The sequence below is a fragment of the Pygocentrus nattereri genome, chromosome 18 (genome assembly GCF_015220715.1).
Source record: "Pygocentrus nattereri isolate fPygNat1 chromosome 18, fPygNat1.pri, whole genome shotgun sequence".
NCBI lineage: Eukaryota > Metazoa > Chordata > Actinopteri > Characiformes > Serrasalmidae > Pygocentrus > Pygocentrus nattereri.
In genome coordinates, this window is record NC_051228.1 from 20,117,549 (window position 1) to 20,135,108 (window position 17,560).

The 17,560-nt window shown below is 38.5% G+C and overlaps 1 protein-coding gene across 1 annotated transcript in view; it reads left to right on the forward strand.

The window, feature by feature from the left end:
* Window positions 1-17,560, forward strand: part of smarcad1b (SWI/SNF-related, matrix-associated actin-dependent regulator of chromatin, subfamily a, containing DEAD/H box 1 b) — a 34,522-nt gene that overhangs the window by 6,514 nt on the left and 10,448 nt on the right. The window contains exons 6-15 of the mRNA XM_017711207.2: window positions 2,734-2,832; window positions 4,289-4,367; window positions 6,924-7,360; window positions 8,666-8,850; window positions 10,610-10,700; window positions 12,031-12,130; window positions 12,771-12,830; window positions 12,921-12,996; window positions 14,500-14,635; window positions 16,921-17,052. Of these exons, the coding sequence (XP_017566696.2) occupies window positions 2,734-2,832; window positions 4,289-4,367; window positions 6,924-7,360; window positions 8,666-8,850; window positions 10,610-10,700; window positions 12,031-12,130; window positions 12,771-12,830; window positions 12,921-12,996; window positions 14,500-14,635; window positions 16,921-17,052 (1,395 nt within the window). The remainder of the gene's footprint in view (window positions 1-2,733; window positions 2,833-4,288; window positions 4,368-6,923; window positions 7,361-8,665; window positions 8,851-10,609; window positions 10,701-12,030; window positions 12,131-12,770; window positions 12,831-12,920; window positions 12,997-14,499; window positions 14,636-16,920; window positions 17,053-17,560) is intronic.

Below are 17,560 nucleotides of genomic sequence, written 5' to 3' on the forward strand. Positions count from 1 at the left end.
GAGATGCTGCAAAGCTTCCCGTCTAGTGTGCAGTAGACTTTAGCTGGCTGCAGTAGTCTTTCTTTGTTTCATTCTTTGGAGTATAACGATTAGAAACACTGAGCAAAATGTAAGACAGGCCCTACACAGCCCTCTAGTGGAATACCAAGTTCAGACATCTCATTCTTCTTCAATAAGAGTGTAAGAGAAGGCATCTATTTATGTTTGATTTTTTAACTTTAATGCCTTCTGACCTATCCCTTTTACATTTTTGTAAAAAGGTTTACAGCTTTTTTGTTTCAGTAATGCTTGTTTTATTATTTTCAATAACATGATTGTGTCATTCTGTTCCTGTTGTTTCTGCTTCAGTGCACTAGGAGGCGCTCATCACATTTTCCTTTACATTTTTTTTGATTAATAAAAAATACAGCCTTAATTAACATAAGAAAACTTTCAGCAGTGTACTGAATGTATGGCTCTGACAAGGTGGCCAACAATTTTTACACAATAAAAAAACTAACGATATACTATGATTAATAGTAGCGTACCCATGTTGGTAACTTTGAAGGCATTAATAACAACATGCTTGGAGCCAAGTTTACACAGAACAAAACAGACAATAATACTTCTAAAAGTCCTTTGAAACACTTAATATTATTAATATCACTTATTAATATTACATACCACAGTGGAATTCAACATCACTATCTAAGGTCTCTGAGTCCCTACTTAGCTCAACTTGGCTCTGACTGTGCAATGCACTGATGGGATACTCCCTAAATAAAGTAATTATTACTATTATGTAGCATCTCCCAGTCATTGAGACAGTTGGCTAGCTAGCTTTTATTATTAATTCAATCGTGTAAAAATATTATTTTCATTAATCTTCTTAAATTCCTATATATTTCACAAATATATATTTAAACACATTTTCATATACCTCAAGCTATTTTTGAATGTTACACTAAAATAAATCTTACCATTCTTACCATTCATTGTTACCATTCTTACCATTGGTAAATCTTACCAATCTTACCATTCACGCTTAATATTGAGCATTAGGAATAATACATAATTGTCAGTAATTATTAGTGCTGAATGTGATGGAAAAGTATGTTATGATAAGATTTTAGGCTGTACTGGTTAACAGTGCACATATTTGTGCAGTGCCTGATCCAGCGCATCAGATTTGACTTATGAAGACATTGATAATTATCTGATGGGGTGTGATGGAGCAGGAAAAACACTAAAATGAGTGTAGAGTGGCTCTCCCAGGGCTAGGATAGGGATTGATTGTGCTAGCATACTGTACTGTAATGATACAAAGGCTGTGTACATAGCTGCAAACTGCAAAACTGAATTAAGAAAACAGCTCAAGGACAAAAACATTATTGCTTTCCCTCATGGGACGTTATCCGCGGTTAATCTTCTTTTCTGCAATGATGTACGGCCGCCTGGTCCACCTGTTTGTTCCTTGTCACGATTGTTTCTCTGAAGGAGGCTGTGTTTATGAAACTTCATGACTGTATTTTTGGGTTTTGTTTACTGCTATGTAGGGCTTCAACTCACAGTTATTTTAATAACATATCTCCATTTTAATAATTTATCAACAACTGATTTATTATAGGGCTAAATGATGTTGACAGTGCAATGTTCAGTAAAGCTGTCGGGTGTGAGGATGACGATATGACAAGCGAATTGAAGTTGTTATTAAAATAGCGTTAAACTACAGTTGTGGTACTACTACCAATATCTCCTTTAAGCAAATAGCAAAATACAAAATCACAAAAGCACAATTCCCTACTATACAAAATAAATAGAAAAGAAATGCCAAAAGCTGCAACCACATTTTCTGTGCACTTAAACGGCTAAGACACAGTCAGCATTACTTCAACAGCTGTTTCTACAAACACTACGAAAACCAATGAATATACATGAATACAGACACACACACACACACACACACACACACACAGATACACACACACACACTTTTTAAATCACTTATCCTTCTGGATCATGAGCCTATCCCAGCAGTTATTGGGCAGAAGGCAAGACGCACTCTGAACAGGTCGCCAGTTCATCGCAGGGTAGACTGTATAAATGTATAAACAAAATGTATTTGAATTTATATAAATAGCTACATATATGAAAATAATATATGTATTTAAATATTTATTTTTGTTTTGTTCGTAAGTATATTTGCTGTGCCAGTTACTGCCTTACTCACTTAAAAGTCAACACCGGACTCTGATGATTTTGCAGGTGTGTATTTCCAGATGGAGGAGTGTTTTGAGATGTGCATGTGTAGGTTTTGTAATAGGCAGTTTAGCCTAATTGTTAGGTTCCTCATCGCCCATGTGGGAGAGCAGGTTCTCTCTGGTGCTGCATGTATGAGGTAATTTGACCTTTTCTGTCATGGTAGTTCATGATGTGTTTATTGAGGAAACATGCATCATGTGAATGACCAAAATATAATTTATAGTGCCAGCCTAGCTGATTATTTGGCTAATCAATCTATTACACCCTCTCCAGTTTCTTCCTTTGTGGTGAAAAAACAGTAAAAGCCATATCAGCCCCTACACTTACTGTAGTGTATTACATGCTGTCAGAATGGCAGAGCATTACAGAGCTAATGATAGGTGGCATTAACTTTTTACCATAGCTGAAGTTGTCAGACTTTGTTGACCAGTCATTGCAGTTGTACTGGTGCGTGTTGTTTGGTCACATGTCTGTGTTGTGTCCTGTATGTAGACGGACGATTCAGAGGACGAGGGTCCTGAGCCCACATGGAAAGAGCAGGAGAGCATGGTGCGGCGGCTACAGCGCAAGTTCCCCCATCTGGTGAAGGAGGTGAGTCGCTACAGCAGTGTCCGAGATACCCAGACCCAAAGGCAAAATGACAAACGTAATGAGCCGAAATCACATCAGAGTCCTTCTGACCAGGTCCTGACGGAGCACAGCAATAGACCGCTGAAGCCGTGTGTCATTCTGTCGGCAGTGTCATGCCCATATTACTAGCTTCAGGTCTAAGCTGGGTTCTTTATGATAGAATGAACAGGATTTATGAAAATCACTGCTGTCAAGCCCTGTGGTAAACAAGATGTTCCAAAGCTGTTATGTTTTTATTGTAAGATTGGGATTGGGCGTTTGTTTCTTTTCATGGATATATTGCTATATGTAGTTGCTGTGCAATGCTCTGGCATTATTAGACTGGCAGTCTCACAAAACACCTCAGACAAACCAGCAACTTTGTACAGAGTGGTAGTTAAGTTGCTTTGGTAGTAGCAGAGTGGGGTACAAGGGTACATCTCAGAACCTGTAGTTGTATTGACTTACACCCTGTCTTGTCTCTAGGCTTTTTGTTTTATTGTTCTGTTTTAAAACATTAGGTTATGAAAAGTTATAAATATGTATTTTCCAACTGGAAAAACACATTTAAGGTTCACAATTGGACCTTAAAACCAGTGTTGTATCTTTGAAGGTACATTTACATTGTTTGTACCTTGATGAATGGAAAATGTATCAGCACAGCAACTTTATTTCTAACTGTGTGCAGTAGGAGTACCTGGTGTTATCATAACAGTGTTTAAGTTAAATAACAGATTTTAGTGGACATCATTTAAATGCTCAGGAGTGGTAGCTTGCCTTTAGCATGGCTATACCCGTGCTCATATTTAGCTCCTTAACAGCCACATAATTTAGATGATCCAGCGACATTCAGTGGAAAACGTATGTAGAAAAGACATATCAGGTTTGGAACAGTTTTGTTTACCACACGGTAGAGATTTTGATAACTGCATTTGTTTTTCTCACTGAGTAAATTAGCTTAGACATCAAGTTTCTAATATGGGAATGTCACCAACTACAAAATTACATGCAACTTTAGAAGTCTATGTGCGGTTTAGAGATGTGCTCTGACGCACGATTTGTGTGATTTGTTTCACCAAACTGTACAATGATATTCAGGACAGGTAACAGAGAAGTTGGATGAGTTTTTAAAAAAACGTTTTACTTTTTTTTTTTTTTAACCTGAAGTCTACTTGTTTATAATATTTGTGTGATTTTGGCTTGTAATTAATTTTTACTTGATCATTTTCCAACTTCTTTTGATCCAATTTGAATTAAACAGGCTGTTTTTGTTAGTATGTTTTTGATTTATGTAAATAATCTCTGTTCTGTCCTATATTGTGCCTTTGTTCCAAAAACTGTCTGGAGCTGAAATGTGGAACAAACTGTTAAGTTCAGACTGAGATCCTCAGGCATTCTTTAGTAGAACAGTTCGTTTGTGCAATTTGTGTTCTCATAGGAGCTGAGGGATGTTCTTCATGAGCATAGCTGGATCATAGAGGATGCCCTGGAGGCGCTGAGAATGTTCTCTGACCGCGGTGAGGACTTTGTGTCTGCTGTCGATTATTACATGTTCAACTTGAATGAGAAATCTTTTGGTCTGGACTATTTCTGCATGAGTCAATCGTTAAGATTAATACAGAGTCATTCGGAGTGTTTTGACATGAATTGATTTGTTGTATAGAAACTTAACTTGTAGAGAAACTTAACATCTTTACAGTGATGGTAACAGGAGCAAGGGGTTGCCATGTCATGGCTTATAACACTCAACCTGAATCTCTTCACCATTAATACATTTTAAAATATGTTTTGCAGAAACCTTCTCAGAACAATATCTCGGGTGTCGTATTCATAGCCATTTCATGGAAAGACTTTATGTGAAGGAGCTTTTAGAGGTGGATGTCTGGTTCCTTTCACCACCACTGTGAACAGTTCTGACTCTAGAATGGAGCATTTTACATCAAACCTCCCTGAATGACTCTGTTTGTTTTTGAATGTCTTTACATTTTAACAATTTAAATATGCAGAAATTTTCAAAAACTGGTGAAATTCCCTTTCATAAATGTCTCCGTATTCATGTCTGTATTGTTCCAGTTAAAATAATAAACAGAGAAACATTGTGTTAAGTGAGAGACATACTTAGATCATTTCAGAATAATGAATTCTACTGAATTGCAGATGAAATATCAATACAGTTGAGGTGAGTGGTCGGTACTGTCATAGGAGGCTTTGGAATAGCAACAGCAGCAGCAGCAGTGATACGCATGTTTACTGTGCTCTCTCTTAGTAAGCTCAGCTGCTCCCACAGGGACTACTTTGCTGTTTCAGCATTTCCAGGCAGGGACTAATAAAATATAGACCAGTATAACAGGGCAGAGATGTTGAACCCAGCCAGTTTAAATTGGTTCCAGCACACGTCACACCTGAGCCAGGTAATCATTTGATTAACAGTCTCAGATTTGTTTGTACTGGGATAGTAAAATGTGTTGTCTGTGGTCCTCATGGGAAAACGTGTTTTTATTGCCTGTATTCCACTTGTATGTAAATAGTTCCCCCAGTCACTTTTATGTGTTCAGTATATTTTTAAAAATGATTCTAAGCATTAAACTGAATCAACTTATGATGAAATGTAAGATTTCATGAATATCATTGAATCATGGTTGATACTCACAAATCATAATCTAATCAAATCATACATGATGAACTGAATCATTTACTGAAGAATCACAATTAAGCAAAATAATTTTTTGAAGCAGTGAATCGTTTCCTAAAGAATTGTAACCAAATCTTTCATTTTGCATTGAATTGTTTTCTAAAGAATCATATTCTTTCATGATGTTTTGAATCATAATTGAACCAGTTGTTTCTTAAGAATTGTAATTGAATTGAATAATTCATGACACATTGAATTGTTTTGTAGTGAAGCATAATCAAACTGAATAATTCATTTCCTAAGGAATCGTGATCTAATCATTCATGATATATTGAATTGTTCCTTAACTTATCATAATTGAACCAAATTGTTCATGATGCTGTCGTCACTTGACACTTGTTTGACTACTAAGCCTAGGTATTATTTATGGTTGGTAAAATAAGACGAATTTAATAGTTGAAAGAAAATAAAAGAATCAAACGAACTAAAAAATGCGAGAAGACTATTCGGATTTCAGAAGTGCAGGTCATTTATTCCTTCTTGAGCATGGAGAATGTTTCCCAGAAGCCCTCAGGCAACACTCACACAGATACAGGGTTTGTACACATATTTTATACCCTCAGTAAGGATGGGGTGGTGTCACCCCATCCCTTTTTTGTTATTTCCTAATCTCATGACACCACCATTATGTCCAAATTGATATCCATACGTCTATCATATGGGGTCATGTGGAAATATTATCTGCAAGTCCGGTCTGTATCATTTTTTAAAAAAGACACTGTACCAGGCACATCCTAACACACCCTAGCATGATTGCTGGTGTTTTTCCATCTTGGCCGTTCGGCCTTGAGAAGTTCATAAGTTCACTCGCTTCCTATAAAGTGTTTTTCTTTCCTCTTACGCCCTACTAAGGAAGCTTGTTTTAGAGCACTTGCTCCAATATGCTAGGCCATATTGTACTTTGTTTATGTTTTATCCTGCATAATACAAGACATTTTAATTTTGGAAATCTTTCATTTACATCAATGCTTTAAATAATTTCCTAAATAATTATAACCAAATTGAATCACTGTATCATTTATGATGTAATGAATGATTATCTTAGAATCGTTCATGTTCGTTTCTGTAGAACTGAACTGTAATTGAGCTCAGTAATTCATGAGGCACTGAAATATTTAATAATAAATCTTGATCACAACAAAGCATTCATGGTTCATTGATTCTTTTATTTATTTATTTAAAAAAAGAATTGTAATCGTATTCAACATTTAAGATGCACTTATTTGTTTCCTAAAGAGTTGTAATTGGGTAGAATCAGTCATGGCTCTTTCCATTTTCTCATTAAGAATTGTAGTCTAATTAAATCATTCATCATGATGATTTGCTAATGAATCTTTATGAGGTTAAATTTGTACCTGTTGTCTACGACTTCTTACTGCAGTTGTGGAGTCCAGCAGTGATGAATCAGACACACCTCCTGCTCCAAAACACGAGAAAACGAATCCTGATCCCAGCACTTCTGTACCACAGCCAGTTCCAGTGGTCCAGCCTCCTGTCAGAACCACACCACAGCCAGAACCACACAGACCTCTCAACGGGACCAAAGAGACGCGAAAGAGGAGACGCCCAGCTACAATGATCAAACAACAAGCCGTGAGCTCAGAGGACAACGACAGTGACTTCGAGGAAACGGCTAGAAACTTCGACTCGGACTCTGATTCAGACCAGGCGGATGAAACGCTGCCCAAACTCAAGGGTCAGATACTGGACTTCTTTCAGAGCGCCACAGTGGACGAGCTAACGCTAATCGCTGGCTGCTCTCTGAAGAAGGCTCAGAAAATCGTAGAATTGCGACCATATAAAACATGGAATGATCTGGTGAGAGGCTTCTACCTCTCTCTTAAATTCTCTTCTATTTCTATTCTGTTTTTAAACATACGTTTTTTTTTGTTTTTTAATTTACGTTTATCATGCCTTATTGACAATGCTTTTACCCTTTTTTTGGAAAGTTGCAAGTGGCTGTATGTACCAACGTAAAGTTGTATGCACCCCTGGTCAGATTACATATTATTCTGAGGTGTAAATGAGTTAACATATGTTATACACATAAAACATAAATTGTGGCTTGTGCATGATTTATATTTTATGTTTCATTTTCTGCCTGTGTGTTAAACTCAGCACTCTATGCTCACTGCATAGCAAATTAATTTCAAATTAAGTTTTGTTGAAAATGGCATATTTAAGTCTGTTTTTTGTGTTATCTTATTTACACTTAACATCAACAAAACATGTAACATGACCAGAAGTATTCAAACGACTGCATACAACTATGTATTGACTTTAGTATATTTGCAGTGTGTATATGCACACGCACACACATCCCCTCGCCCCCTGGCCTTCCTTTTCTTTACTTCCTTATCCATCTCTTCAATCGGGCCATCAACTGGAACAATGAACAGAAGCTAGCTGTGCGCGAAATTCAGCCTTTAGCATGAGCGTGACTAATCGTGGGGCTTCATGCTCTGTGAGCTTCCATTCATTGTTAGCCACGTTAGCACTTTTGTCTGAATGGTCACTTAAGGTGGATTTTTGCAGCAAAAATTTCAGAATTAAAATCAGAAGTATGTTCATTTGCTGTATACATTACTATACCCTAATCACAGTGCACAAAAAATGCAACGTAATGCAGATCATTTTAATGCATACAGTCAAATGCAAAAGCTTTTGGTCAACGTCACACCTTTTGTTGATTTACAGAGAACACAATACTTTGACATTACTTTCTATATAAACACAATTTTTTCTATATGTTAAGTTCATAAGCCGTATGTAAGTGTGAACTGTAGAGGATGTATTAATGTATTTTTGCTTAGAAAATTAACAAACCATGTAATTTGACTGAATGTTCAGACGTTTGTACTTCACACTTCAGCATCCTTTCATTGTTACTCTGATGAAACAATCAGTAGTAGTCATTTCCATAAAGGCAGCATGGAGCTTCTTTTATACAGTGATAGATTCTACTGACCAATGTGGATAACGAACACTTGCCAAATACTCTGGGAGAAGATTTTAATCAGTTAAAGGAGATGAAGACAAACACTCTGAATGGATTAAGTATGGTTTGATGGGGTTAATAAGAGAAACTCTGTATGCTGTAAAACAGCTGTGTCTCTTCCTCAGGACGACATTCTGCACAGAGGGAACGGCCTCTCCACTGAGCTTCTCGTTGGGTGTCGTGAGGTCCTGAGGGAGCGGGAGGTGGTGCAAGGCCTGATGGGAAAGTGTGAGGAAATTTCCAGAAGGATGACTCAAGTGGTGCAGACTGGTCAGGGCTGCATGACCCAACCACAGATCCTCAACAACACGTAGGTTTGATCTCTTTTAGTCGGTTTTATTTTTTTATTCATATATACACCGATCAGGAATAACGTCCTTGTTTCTACGCTCATTGTCCATTTTATCAGTTCCACTTACTATATAGGTGCACTTCTACAATTCGACCCTCACAGAGCAGGTACTATTTGGGTGGTAGATCATTCTCAGCACTGCAGCAACACTGATGTAGTGGTAATGTGTTAGTATGTGTTGTGCTGGTCTGAGTGGGTCAGACACATCAGTGCTGCTGGAGTTTTAAATACCTCAGTGTCACTGCTGGACTGAGAATAGTCCACCAACCAAAAATATCCAGCCAAAGCATCCCATGGGCAGCGTCCTATGACCACTGATGAAGGACTAGAGGATGACCAACACAAACTGTGCAGCAGCAGATGAGCTATTGTCTCTGACTTTACATCTACAAATTGGACTGACAAGGTAGGAGTGTTTAATAGAGTGGACAGTGAGTGGACACAGTGTTTAAAAACTACAGCAGCACTGCATCTCCAAAGTTCAGTTTTAGTTGGTTTAGCATTTTCTGCTTCTCACAATCAAGGAAATCCCAAGACATTGAAACTCATCCAGATTTCAGTGTTCCGGGTTCTGTGGTCCAGTTTCAGTATTATAAGGGAAATTTTTCTTTTCTCAGAGAGGCCTTTTTTGAAGGCTCCGCATCCTTTTTCACATTTTTTTCAAATCTGAAGCAGCTTGATTTTCTCCTCTCTCAAAGATGAAAGCTGTTTTAAGTGCTGTTTATCTGATGAGGACAGTTTTGGTGTCTAACATGTCTTCCAGGTGGGTGTTAGGAGACGCATTTTCTCTGTAGCTTTTAATCAGTTTTTGAACTTTTTGAAACTCCTGTTTTTTTCCATCCATCCATCCATCATCTTCCACTTCTCCGGGGTTTGGGTCGCGGGGGCAGCATCCTAAGCAATGAGGCCCAGACCTCCCTTTCCCCAGCCACTTCCACTAGCTCCCTGGGGGGGATTCCGAGGGGTTCCCAGGCCAGCTGGGCAATATAGTCACGCCAGCGTGTCCTGGGTCTTCCCCGGGGTCTCCTCCTGGGTGGACTTGCCTGTGACACCTCCCAAGGGAGGCTTCCAGGAGGCATCCTAACCAGATGCCCGAACCACCTCAGCTGGCTCCTCTCGACGTGGAGAAGCAGTGGCTCTACTCCGAGTCCCTCCCGGATGACCAAACTTCTCACCCATCTCACACATCTCTAAGGGAGAGTCCAGACACCCTGCGGAGGAAACTCATTTTGGCCGCTTGTATTCGCGATCTTATTCTTTCGATCATTACCCAAAGCTCATGACCATAGGTGAGGGTGGGAACGTAGATCGACCAGTAAATTGAGAGCCTTGCCTTATGGCTCAGCTCTTTCTTTACCACAACAGACCGGTAAAGAACCCGCATCACTGCTGACCCATCACCAATCCGCCTGTCAATCTCCCGCTCCCTTGTACCATCACTCATGAACAAGACCCCAAGATACTTAAACTCCTCCACTTGAGGCAAGAGCTCATCCTCGACCCAGAGAGGGCTCTCCACCCTTTCCCGCCTGAGAACCATGGTCTTGGATTTTTATTTTTTTAAACATATTTCCTTTGGCTAATCCAAGTCAATTATCTTACATCTAACATCCTCAGAAATATGTCCTAAAGAATTATTAACCTGTACACTGAGAGTTGACTGCCTTTGTCTTTGTCATGACTTAATGATAAACCCAGGTTTCTCTTTTGTGTCCAGGTTCCAGTTGAAACCATATCAGCTGATCGGCCTTAACTGGCTTGTCCTGCTTCACCAGAACCAGCTTAGTGGGATCCTCGCAGATGAGATGGTTAGATGGAATTTATATTTATAATTTTAGTAACTGTATCTTTTTAATTTATGAGGTGCTTTACAGTGAAACAAAAATTACAGAACAATCTTAACTAGCCAAAATTTCCTAAACACTGTCCTAAATTTAGGAGAACCCCAGTGGTGTCCTAACTTCTGTTGTAATCTTAAATGTTGTTGTTCTACTGCAAAGGAATTTTATTGTTTTTAGGCAACTGTGATTGGCAATATAACAAGGCCTCCAGTGTTAACTAGAGTAATGGCACAGTGCTCGATGCCAGCCCACTTGGGGTATAATCTCTTATAACTCCATAACAGATATTTTAATCCCACCATACACTCAGAAATGGATGTCTTGTTTTTTCCCTTATGTATTTATTTAAATAAAAGAAGGCAGAATCACATGTAGTAAAGAGAGTGTATTCCATTAACTGGGGTATTTAATCAGCTTAATTGAAGCCACTCTCTTTACTGCAAGTGATTTCATGACATTTTTTGCCTTCTTTTAGCTAAATATGTGTGAAATATGCTCTGCGTTTTTTGTAATGACTAAAGCATCAGTGACCTACCTTTCCGTAACGTTATGTTCAGTAAAATTTAACGGCATTTTGGTTGTAGTTTGCTATATGTTGTCTTTCGGGAGGGAGAAAATGTATGTTTGATCATTTTGGACCTTTGTAAGAATTTGAGGAGAGAAAGTCAAATATATAGAGATTAGACTTTGCAGATTAGACTTTGACTTTTTTTGAAGGAATAGCTAGTAATTAAGCACATTTGACATTGTGTTGGGGGGGGCCTTTTTTACTTGGTTTTCTTTATTTTGCAAAATTGTTGTATAAAAAGCAATAGAACACGAGGTTATGTGGTGTTTTGGGATTCTGACTAAAGTACTGTTGGGGAACAGAAGTGTTGTTTGTTACTGGTTTTAGTGAAGTCAAAGAAATTATGCTTACTTTAAAAATAATTGTGCCAATCTGCAATCTGTAGGTAGTGCACTTAGAAAAGAAGTTATAATATAACAAATGTATTACGACAGTCTTGAATGGGATTGAAAATGTAATGTGAGTGTGATTCCACTTCTTACAGGATAGAACTAGTTTTAAAGGGTAACACCAGCACAGTGTAGCTGAGTAACTGTGCTCAGCAATGAGTTACTGGCAAAAATAAACCCTCTTGAAGTGGCACTTTGTATGTTAAAATACTGGTAAATATGCTGTACGAAGATACTCAAATAACGTGAAAGAGTCAACTTGGACATAGAGATATGAAGACATGCATTTATCATTATCTATCTCTTATTGTTACATACCTGGAGGCTGTTTTGTTTGCAGGGCTTGGGGAAGACCATTCAGGCCATTTCGTTTCTGGCTCACCTGTATCAGAACGGGAACCATGGGCCACATCTCATCACTGTCCCTTCTTCAACTCTGGGTGAGAAGAACAGAGTTAGAAACAGAACAGAGTCAAAATACAAAGATATATAGATACAGAAATTAGAGACCTAGATAGCTGACTGAAGGCGCCTGCTCTCCGCATATAAGCGTCACAATTTTTAAAGGTGTTTCTCTTTAAAATATGTGGCCGAAAATTAGGTATTTGTCTTAGTCAAGGGTTAGATTAGGTTCTGGTATTAAGTTCGGTCAGTGCTCAGTGTGGTTAATATAATGCTTTTTTTCATTTGAAAATTAAAATTAGAATATCTTACCCTCTGTGATACTATCACTGTAATATCTTTTGAATATACTGTTTACATAGCCATTGAGGGCCAGCAAATGCTATTAAAAAACAGATAATTGAACACATCATATACAGAGTACACACTTAAGCATTTTAGTGCATCAGTTCTATTTATTTGCTGAGTTTAAAAAAACACTTATGGAATTTTATTTATTTATGGAAGTTTTTTTTCTTCCAGTATATTTTTAAATTCAGTAAATAAACAGTAATATGCAGATTTTTCTTTTTTGTAGAGGACGTCTTTGAAAATCACTAAAACATGGAATTTGACCAGAAATATTTGAATTTATGTGTATGACTGTGTATAGATATCTAACTATGTTTCTGTTGATAGATAATTGGGTTCGGGAGCTAAACCTCTGGTGTCCTAGCTTTAAAGTGTTGGTTTATTACGGTAAGGCTGACGTTCCGTGATGTGTCAAAAGTAAATTTGTGATCTCTGTATACTGTGAATGTGTTTTCTAACCCATGTGTGTCTCCGTAGGTTCTATCGAGGAGCGAAGATGTGTCCGCTATGATATACTGAATGGGCTGGTGGACTACAACATCATTGTCTCAACGTGAGTCACATTAGCATGTATGGCCTATAGGCAAAATAACACATGAACGTTTGTGTCTATGTAGCCTCTGTCAGCACGCCCTCTAGTGGCCATTCTTGTTTAAATTATTTTTTTAAACTTGTAGATTCGCCTGGGAAGTTATTTAACATTGAAAACGTACACAGAGCAGGTGATATAACAGCTGATAAATGTTATTATAATGATTGATTATAATAACTGATTATAGTGAATGATGAATATTTTTAATAAACAATATTAGGCTGCTTTGGAAACTGGCCTATAACTCTGCTCACAATCTTGGAACCTCAACCTGTGTGTGTTTGAGTGACATCTCCAAAGCAGGCAGTTTCAGCTCATTGAGCCCACTGAAAAAGGGGAAACAGCTTGTTTCATTCTAGGGCCAAATTATGGTGAATGAGCATGCAAAACCACATATGTTTCATCCTGACCAAAGTCATACACCTTCTATGTAGATATCGCAGAATAATTTAAATACTGAATAAATGGATTCTGTGACACCTTGAACACTTTTTCAGGGTAATGAAATGACAGCGTTCACTCAAACAAAGCAGCTACTGTAGGTTCTGAAAATGTAAAATTGCAAACTCTGCTCTGCTCAGGCACATGTGGGTCTACTATGCTCAAATTATTATAATGTTCAGAACGTTTCATTATTACTGTTATTTTTGACAGTGGCAGTTCTGAAATTAGGGGGTGTGCAGCTCCCTCAGTAATTCCCACATCCCTGTGGGCTGGTGTATGTAAATTTTGGGGGCTTAAATATTAATGAGTCAAGACTATTATGTAACAATTTAGTTTGCATTTAAAAGAGGAGACAACAGCGTTTGAAGTTCATGGTATTTCAGTTCCATGTACTGAACTCCTTGTTTAGCTCTGCCTTTCTGTGGCACCTTTAACTAAAACATTTAAAGTTTTTAAAGTTAGAGCATTGAATTTTTATGAAGTTGAAGTATGGAAAAGCATTGAACTGTAAATTTAGTGTGCAAAATAAGTGCTTAGTATTTCTGGATAGGTCAGAATGCCAGAGTTTCACTGTAATATTTGCCCCACCAAGTGCATGCTTCCAATATGGCATGCCTTCTAGTGCTGTCGATACCTTGAACAAAGAGCTGGACCCTTCATATAACACCTGTATGTGAACTTGAGTAGTACCAGGGCAAATATGTATCTCCACAATCTCCGCACAATAACACAGGGCCATAAGCTGTGTGAATTTGCTCAGGGAAACATGCTCGTGCTAACGATACTAAGTGTTAGGCTGAATCTGAAAGGGTCCAGGTAAAGTGACCCTGCAGCATTCATTATTCATGGTAATGAAACATGGACGTGCCTCACAGGCTGCTCCTTAAGACCAGGCACTTTTGAGTAAGACAGCTAATGCTTTATCAGCTCACCCATAATTAGTAGATGTAAGTTCATTAGCACTGGACAAGGAAGAACTGACCATAGATCTGCTGGTTTTGTTTTGTTCTGTGCTCCCAGGTACAACTTGGCCATCGGAAATTCCAATGACCGCAGCCTGTTCCGTAAACTTAAACTGGAATATGCAGTGTTTGACGAGGGGCACATGTTAAAGAACATGAGCTCTCTGCGCTACCGCCACCTCATGGCCATCAATGTAAGTGCATCTCCAGAGTAAAGGGACATTAAAAAGGAATTTCGCAGGTTTCGCACAATTTCTGGTTAATAGAAACAGTGAAATGTCCAGAAGGTCATTCAGAGAAGTTTGATGTGAAATGGTGCAGTGCTGGAATCAGGGCTCTGATTTTATATATATATATATATATATATATATATATATATATATATATATATATATATATATATATATATATATATATATATGTATATATATATATAATAGCTTTGAATAGCTTCAGCTATGAATTAAGTTCATGAAGGCCCTGCTAATCAGCTGATGAGCTGAATCAGGTGTGTTTATTGATGGAGCATACTGAAGTCTGCAGTGTTTTGGTCCACAAGGACTGGAGCTTGACACATTTGCTTTAGTTCATTTTTATAGATGACAGTGTGTCATACAGTGTCAGAAACCACATAGTCAAGCCTACTACATATTACTTAAAAATTCCACTTGGTCTGAAGCAATGATGTAGGCATGCAGTTGGCACAGTTTATAGGCTTCTTTTAGATATCTACTTTAATCTTGTGGCTCCCAAACTAAAGAAGTAAACTTTAGACACCAAATATTTTGTCCAAGGCACCCTACACTTTGATGACAGCCGTGGAACAGGAATTGGGGCTCAAGAGGCTGGCCCAGGGGTTGGGCATCATCCTCCTGCTGTTTTTTACGGCTCTCGTGGGCAAGCAAGGGCACCACCTTCAGGGCACCACCTTCTTGCTTTCTTTTGCAGGTCTTATCGGTGCATGGGGTCAGGCGCCTGGTATAATGTTTTACCTGATTGAATACATTTGACGTAAGAGGGAAAAACTGCGTTAGATTTTTTTTGCTGAACCGTTCCTTTAACAAATAACAGAGTAGTGAGAATCTGGCATTCATTTTCAACTGGAGCAGCTTGTTCCACCACATTTGCATCCTTACTTTAAACCAGTTTTTGTACTGAAATAGAATGCATTGTCTTTTGGATGCTAGGCTTTGATACAGAAGCTGACAGTTCTGGAAACTTGGCATGTCTCCAGTTTTATGCAGAGCTTACTTGCTAAATCTGACATTTTCAAGGTCACTAAAAAAGGCACTAAATTCCTTTGAAATGTTGAAAGAAATACATTTTTCTCACTACGTGCAGCCACCCATTCCCAGATGAACTTAACAGCTCTTAGACCAAGGTCTACCTGCTCGGTCATTAAAAGTAAATGATGTGAGGTCTGTTATACCTCTAAGATCCTTTTTTAAAACATACAAAGTTTTTTTTTCTTTCTTCCTTCCCAGGGTCAGGGTTAGCCAAGGCCTCACCAGAATGGTCACCCTGGACAGAGTTAGGGTACTGTAGGGTACTTCTGATAGTAAGTTAACTTATGTTCTGGGAACTTATTAATTTAAGTTCAATAAACTCAGAATTTGCAGCATGGTTACTTACTTTTTTAAGCTGAGACCAGAAATTCTTTACATTGCATTTCAGTACTGTAGGTCACCTGTCTAAGAAAGTGGTAGAAGCCATCACCCTTTTGGTAGAATGTTCTATTCAAAGCCCCTGTGAAGTTTCTCCAAATGTTGATCTGGAACAAGATGGTTGAATTGATGATTTGAAAACCCTTGGGGGGGGGGTGGACTAATTATTGATTCCCAAAAGACAGTTAATGGTGAGCAGGACCAAAACAAGTGAGAGAGATATTTTTTACACCTATTGCACTTAAGATTAACACAGTATATTGAGTCAGTCTACACTCGGGAAGATGTAAACAATGGACGTTTTTAAACTGAACTCCTCAGACTCGTCTTCCCAGTATAGTTTTAATAAAGTTAGAGTGTTCAAAAGTGGTATGAATTTAGCATAGAAATAACATACCAGTGCCTTTCTTAGACTGTGGTCTGACCTTCAGTGTAATGTCTGTAAAGGGATGAGGTGGCAGTGATGGGTATTGAGAGTAGCTTGATGACATAAAACTCCAGAGCTGTAGGCACCTAAAAATGTAAATGAGGGATATAAAAATGTGTTCTAAGCTGTGAAAAATCTTAATATCTACTTATACTGGATATAGTCACTCAGCCAAGACACCCAAATTGTTTCTGTAAATTTATCCAAAAATCTTCTTTCAAACCACATCCAGGTCTTCATTAAGGTCGTGCAGACTTGTCGATGTGGTTTAAAACACAATATGACTTACTGTAAACTATAAAATTAAAAACATCATCACTACTGCCATTTTAGCTAATATCAGTAAACACCAAAAGCACTAATCTGAGTTTGTGCGCATTCTCCACAGGCAAAGTATCGACTGCTGCTGACTGGAACGCCACTGCAGAACAACCTGCTGGAGTTGATGTCTCTGCTGAACTTCATCATGCCCAACATGTTCTCCAGCAGCACCTCACAGATCGCCAAGATGTTCGCCATGGTAGGAACTGCACAGAAAACTAAGCTGACAAGAAGTTCAATCAAGTGTATTAGGACAGTAAAAGGACTGAGCTATGCAGCACTGTGACCCTCCGGTGCCGCATAGCTCAGTTACGTCTAATGTTATTACATGTAGATGCTTATTGTCATTGTCACAGCAAAACATTGCAAAAAAGAGAAAACATTCAGTGAGCGGCAGTTGTGTGACATACACCATAATCCCCCATCCACCAAACTTTACACCTGGCACAAAACAGTTAGACAATTGCCCTTCTCTTGGCAACCGCCAAACCCAGACTCGTCTATCGGATGGCCAGCTTGAGAAGCGTGATTCCTCACTCCAGAGAACACGTCTCCATTGCTCCAGAGTCCAGTGGCAGTGCTTTACACCACTGCATTTGAGGCTTTGCATTGTGCTTGGTGATGTAAGGATTGGATGCAGCTGCTTGGCCATGGAAACCCATTCCATGAAGCTCTCTATGCTGTTCTTGAGCTAATCTGAAGGCTAT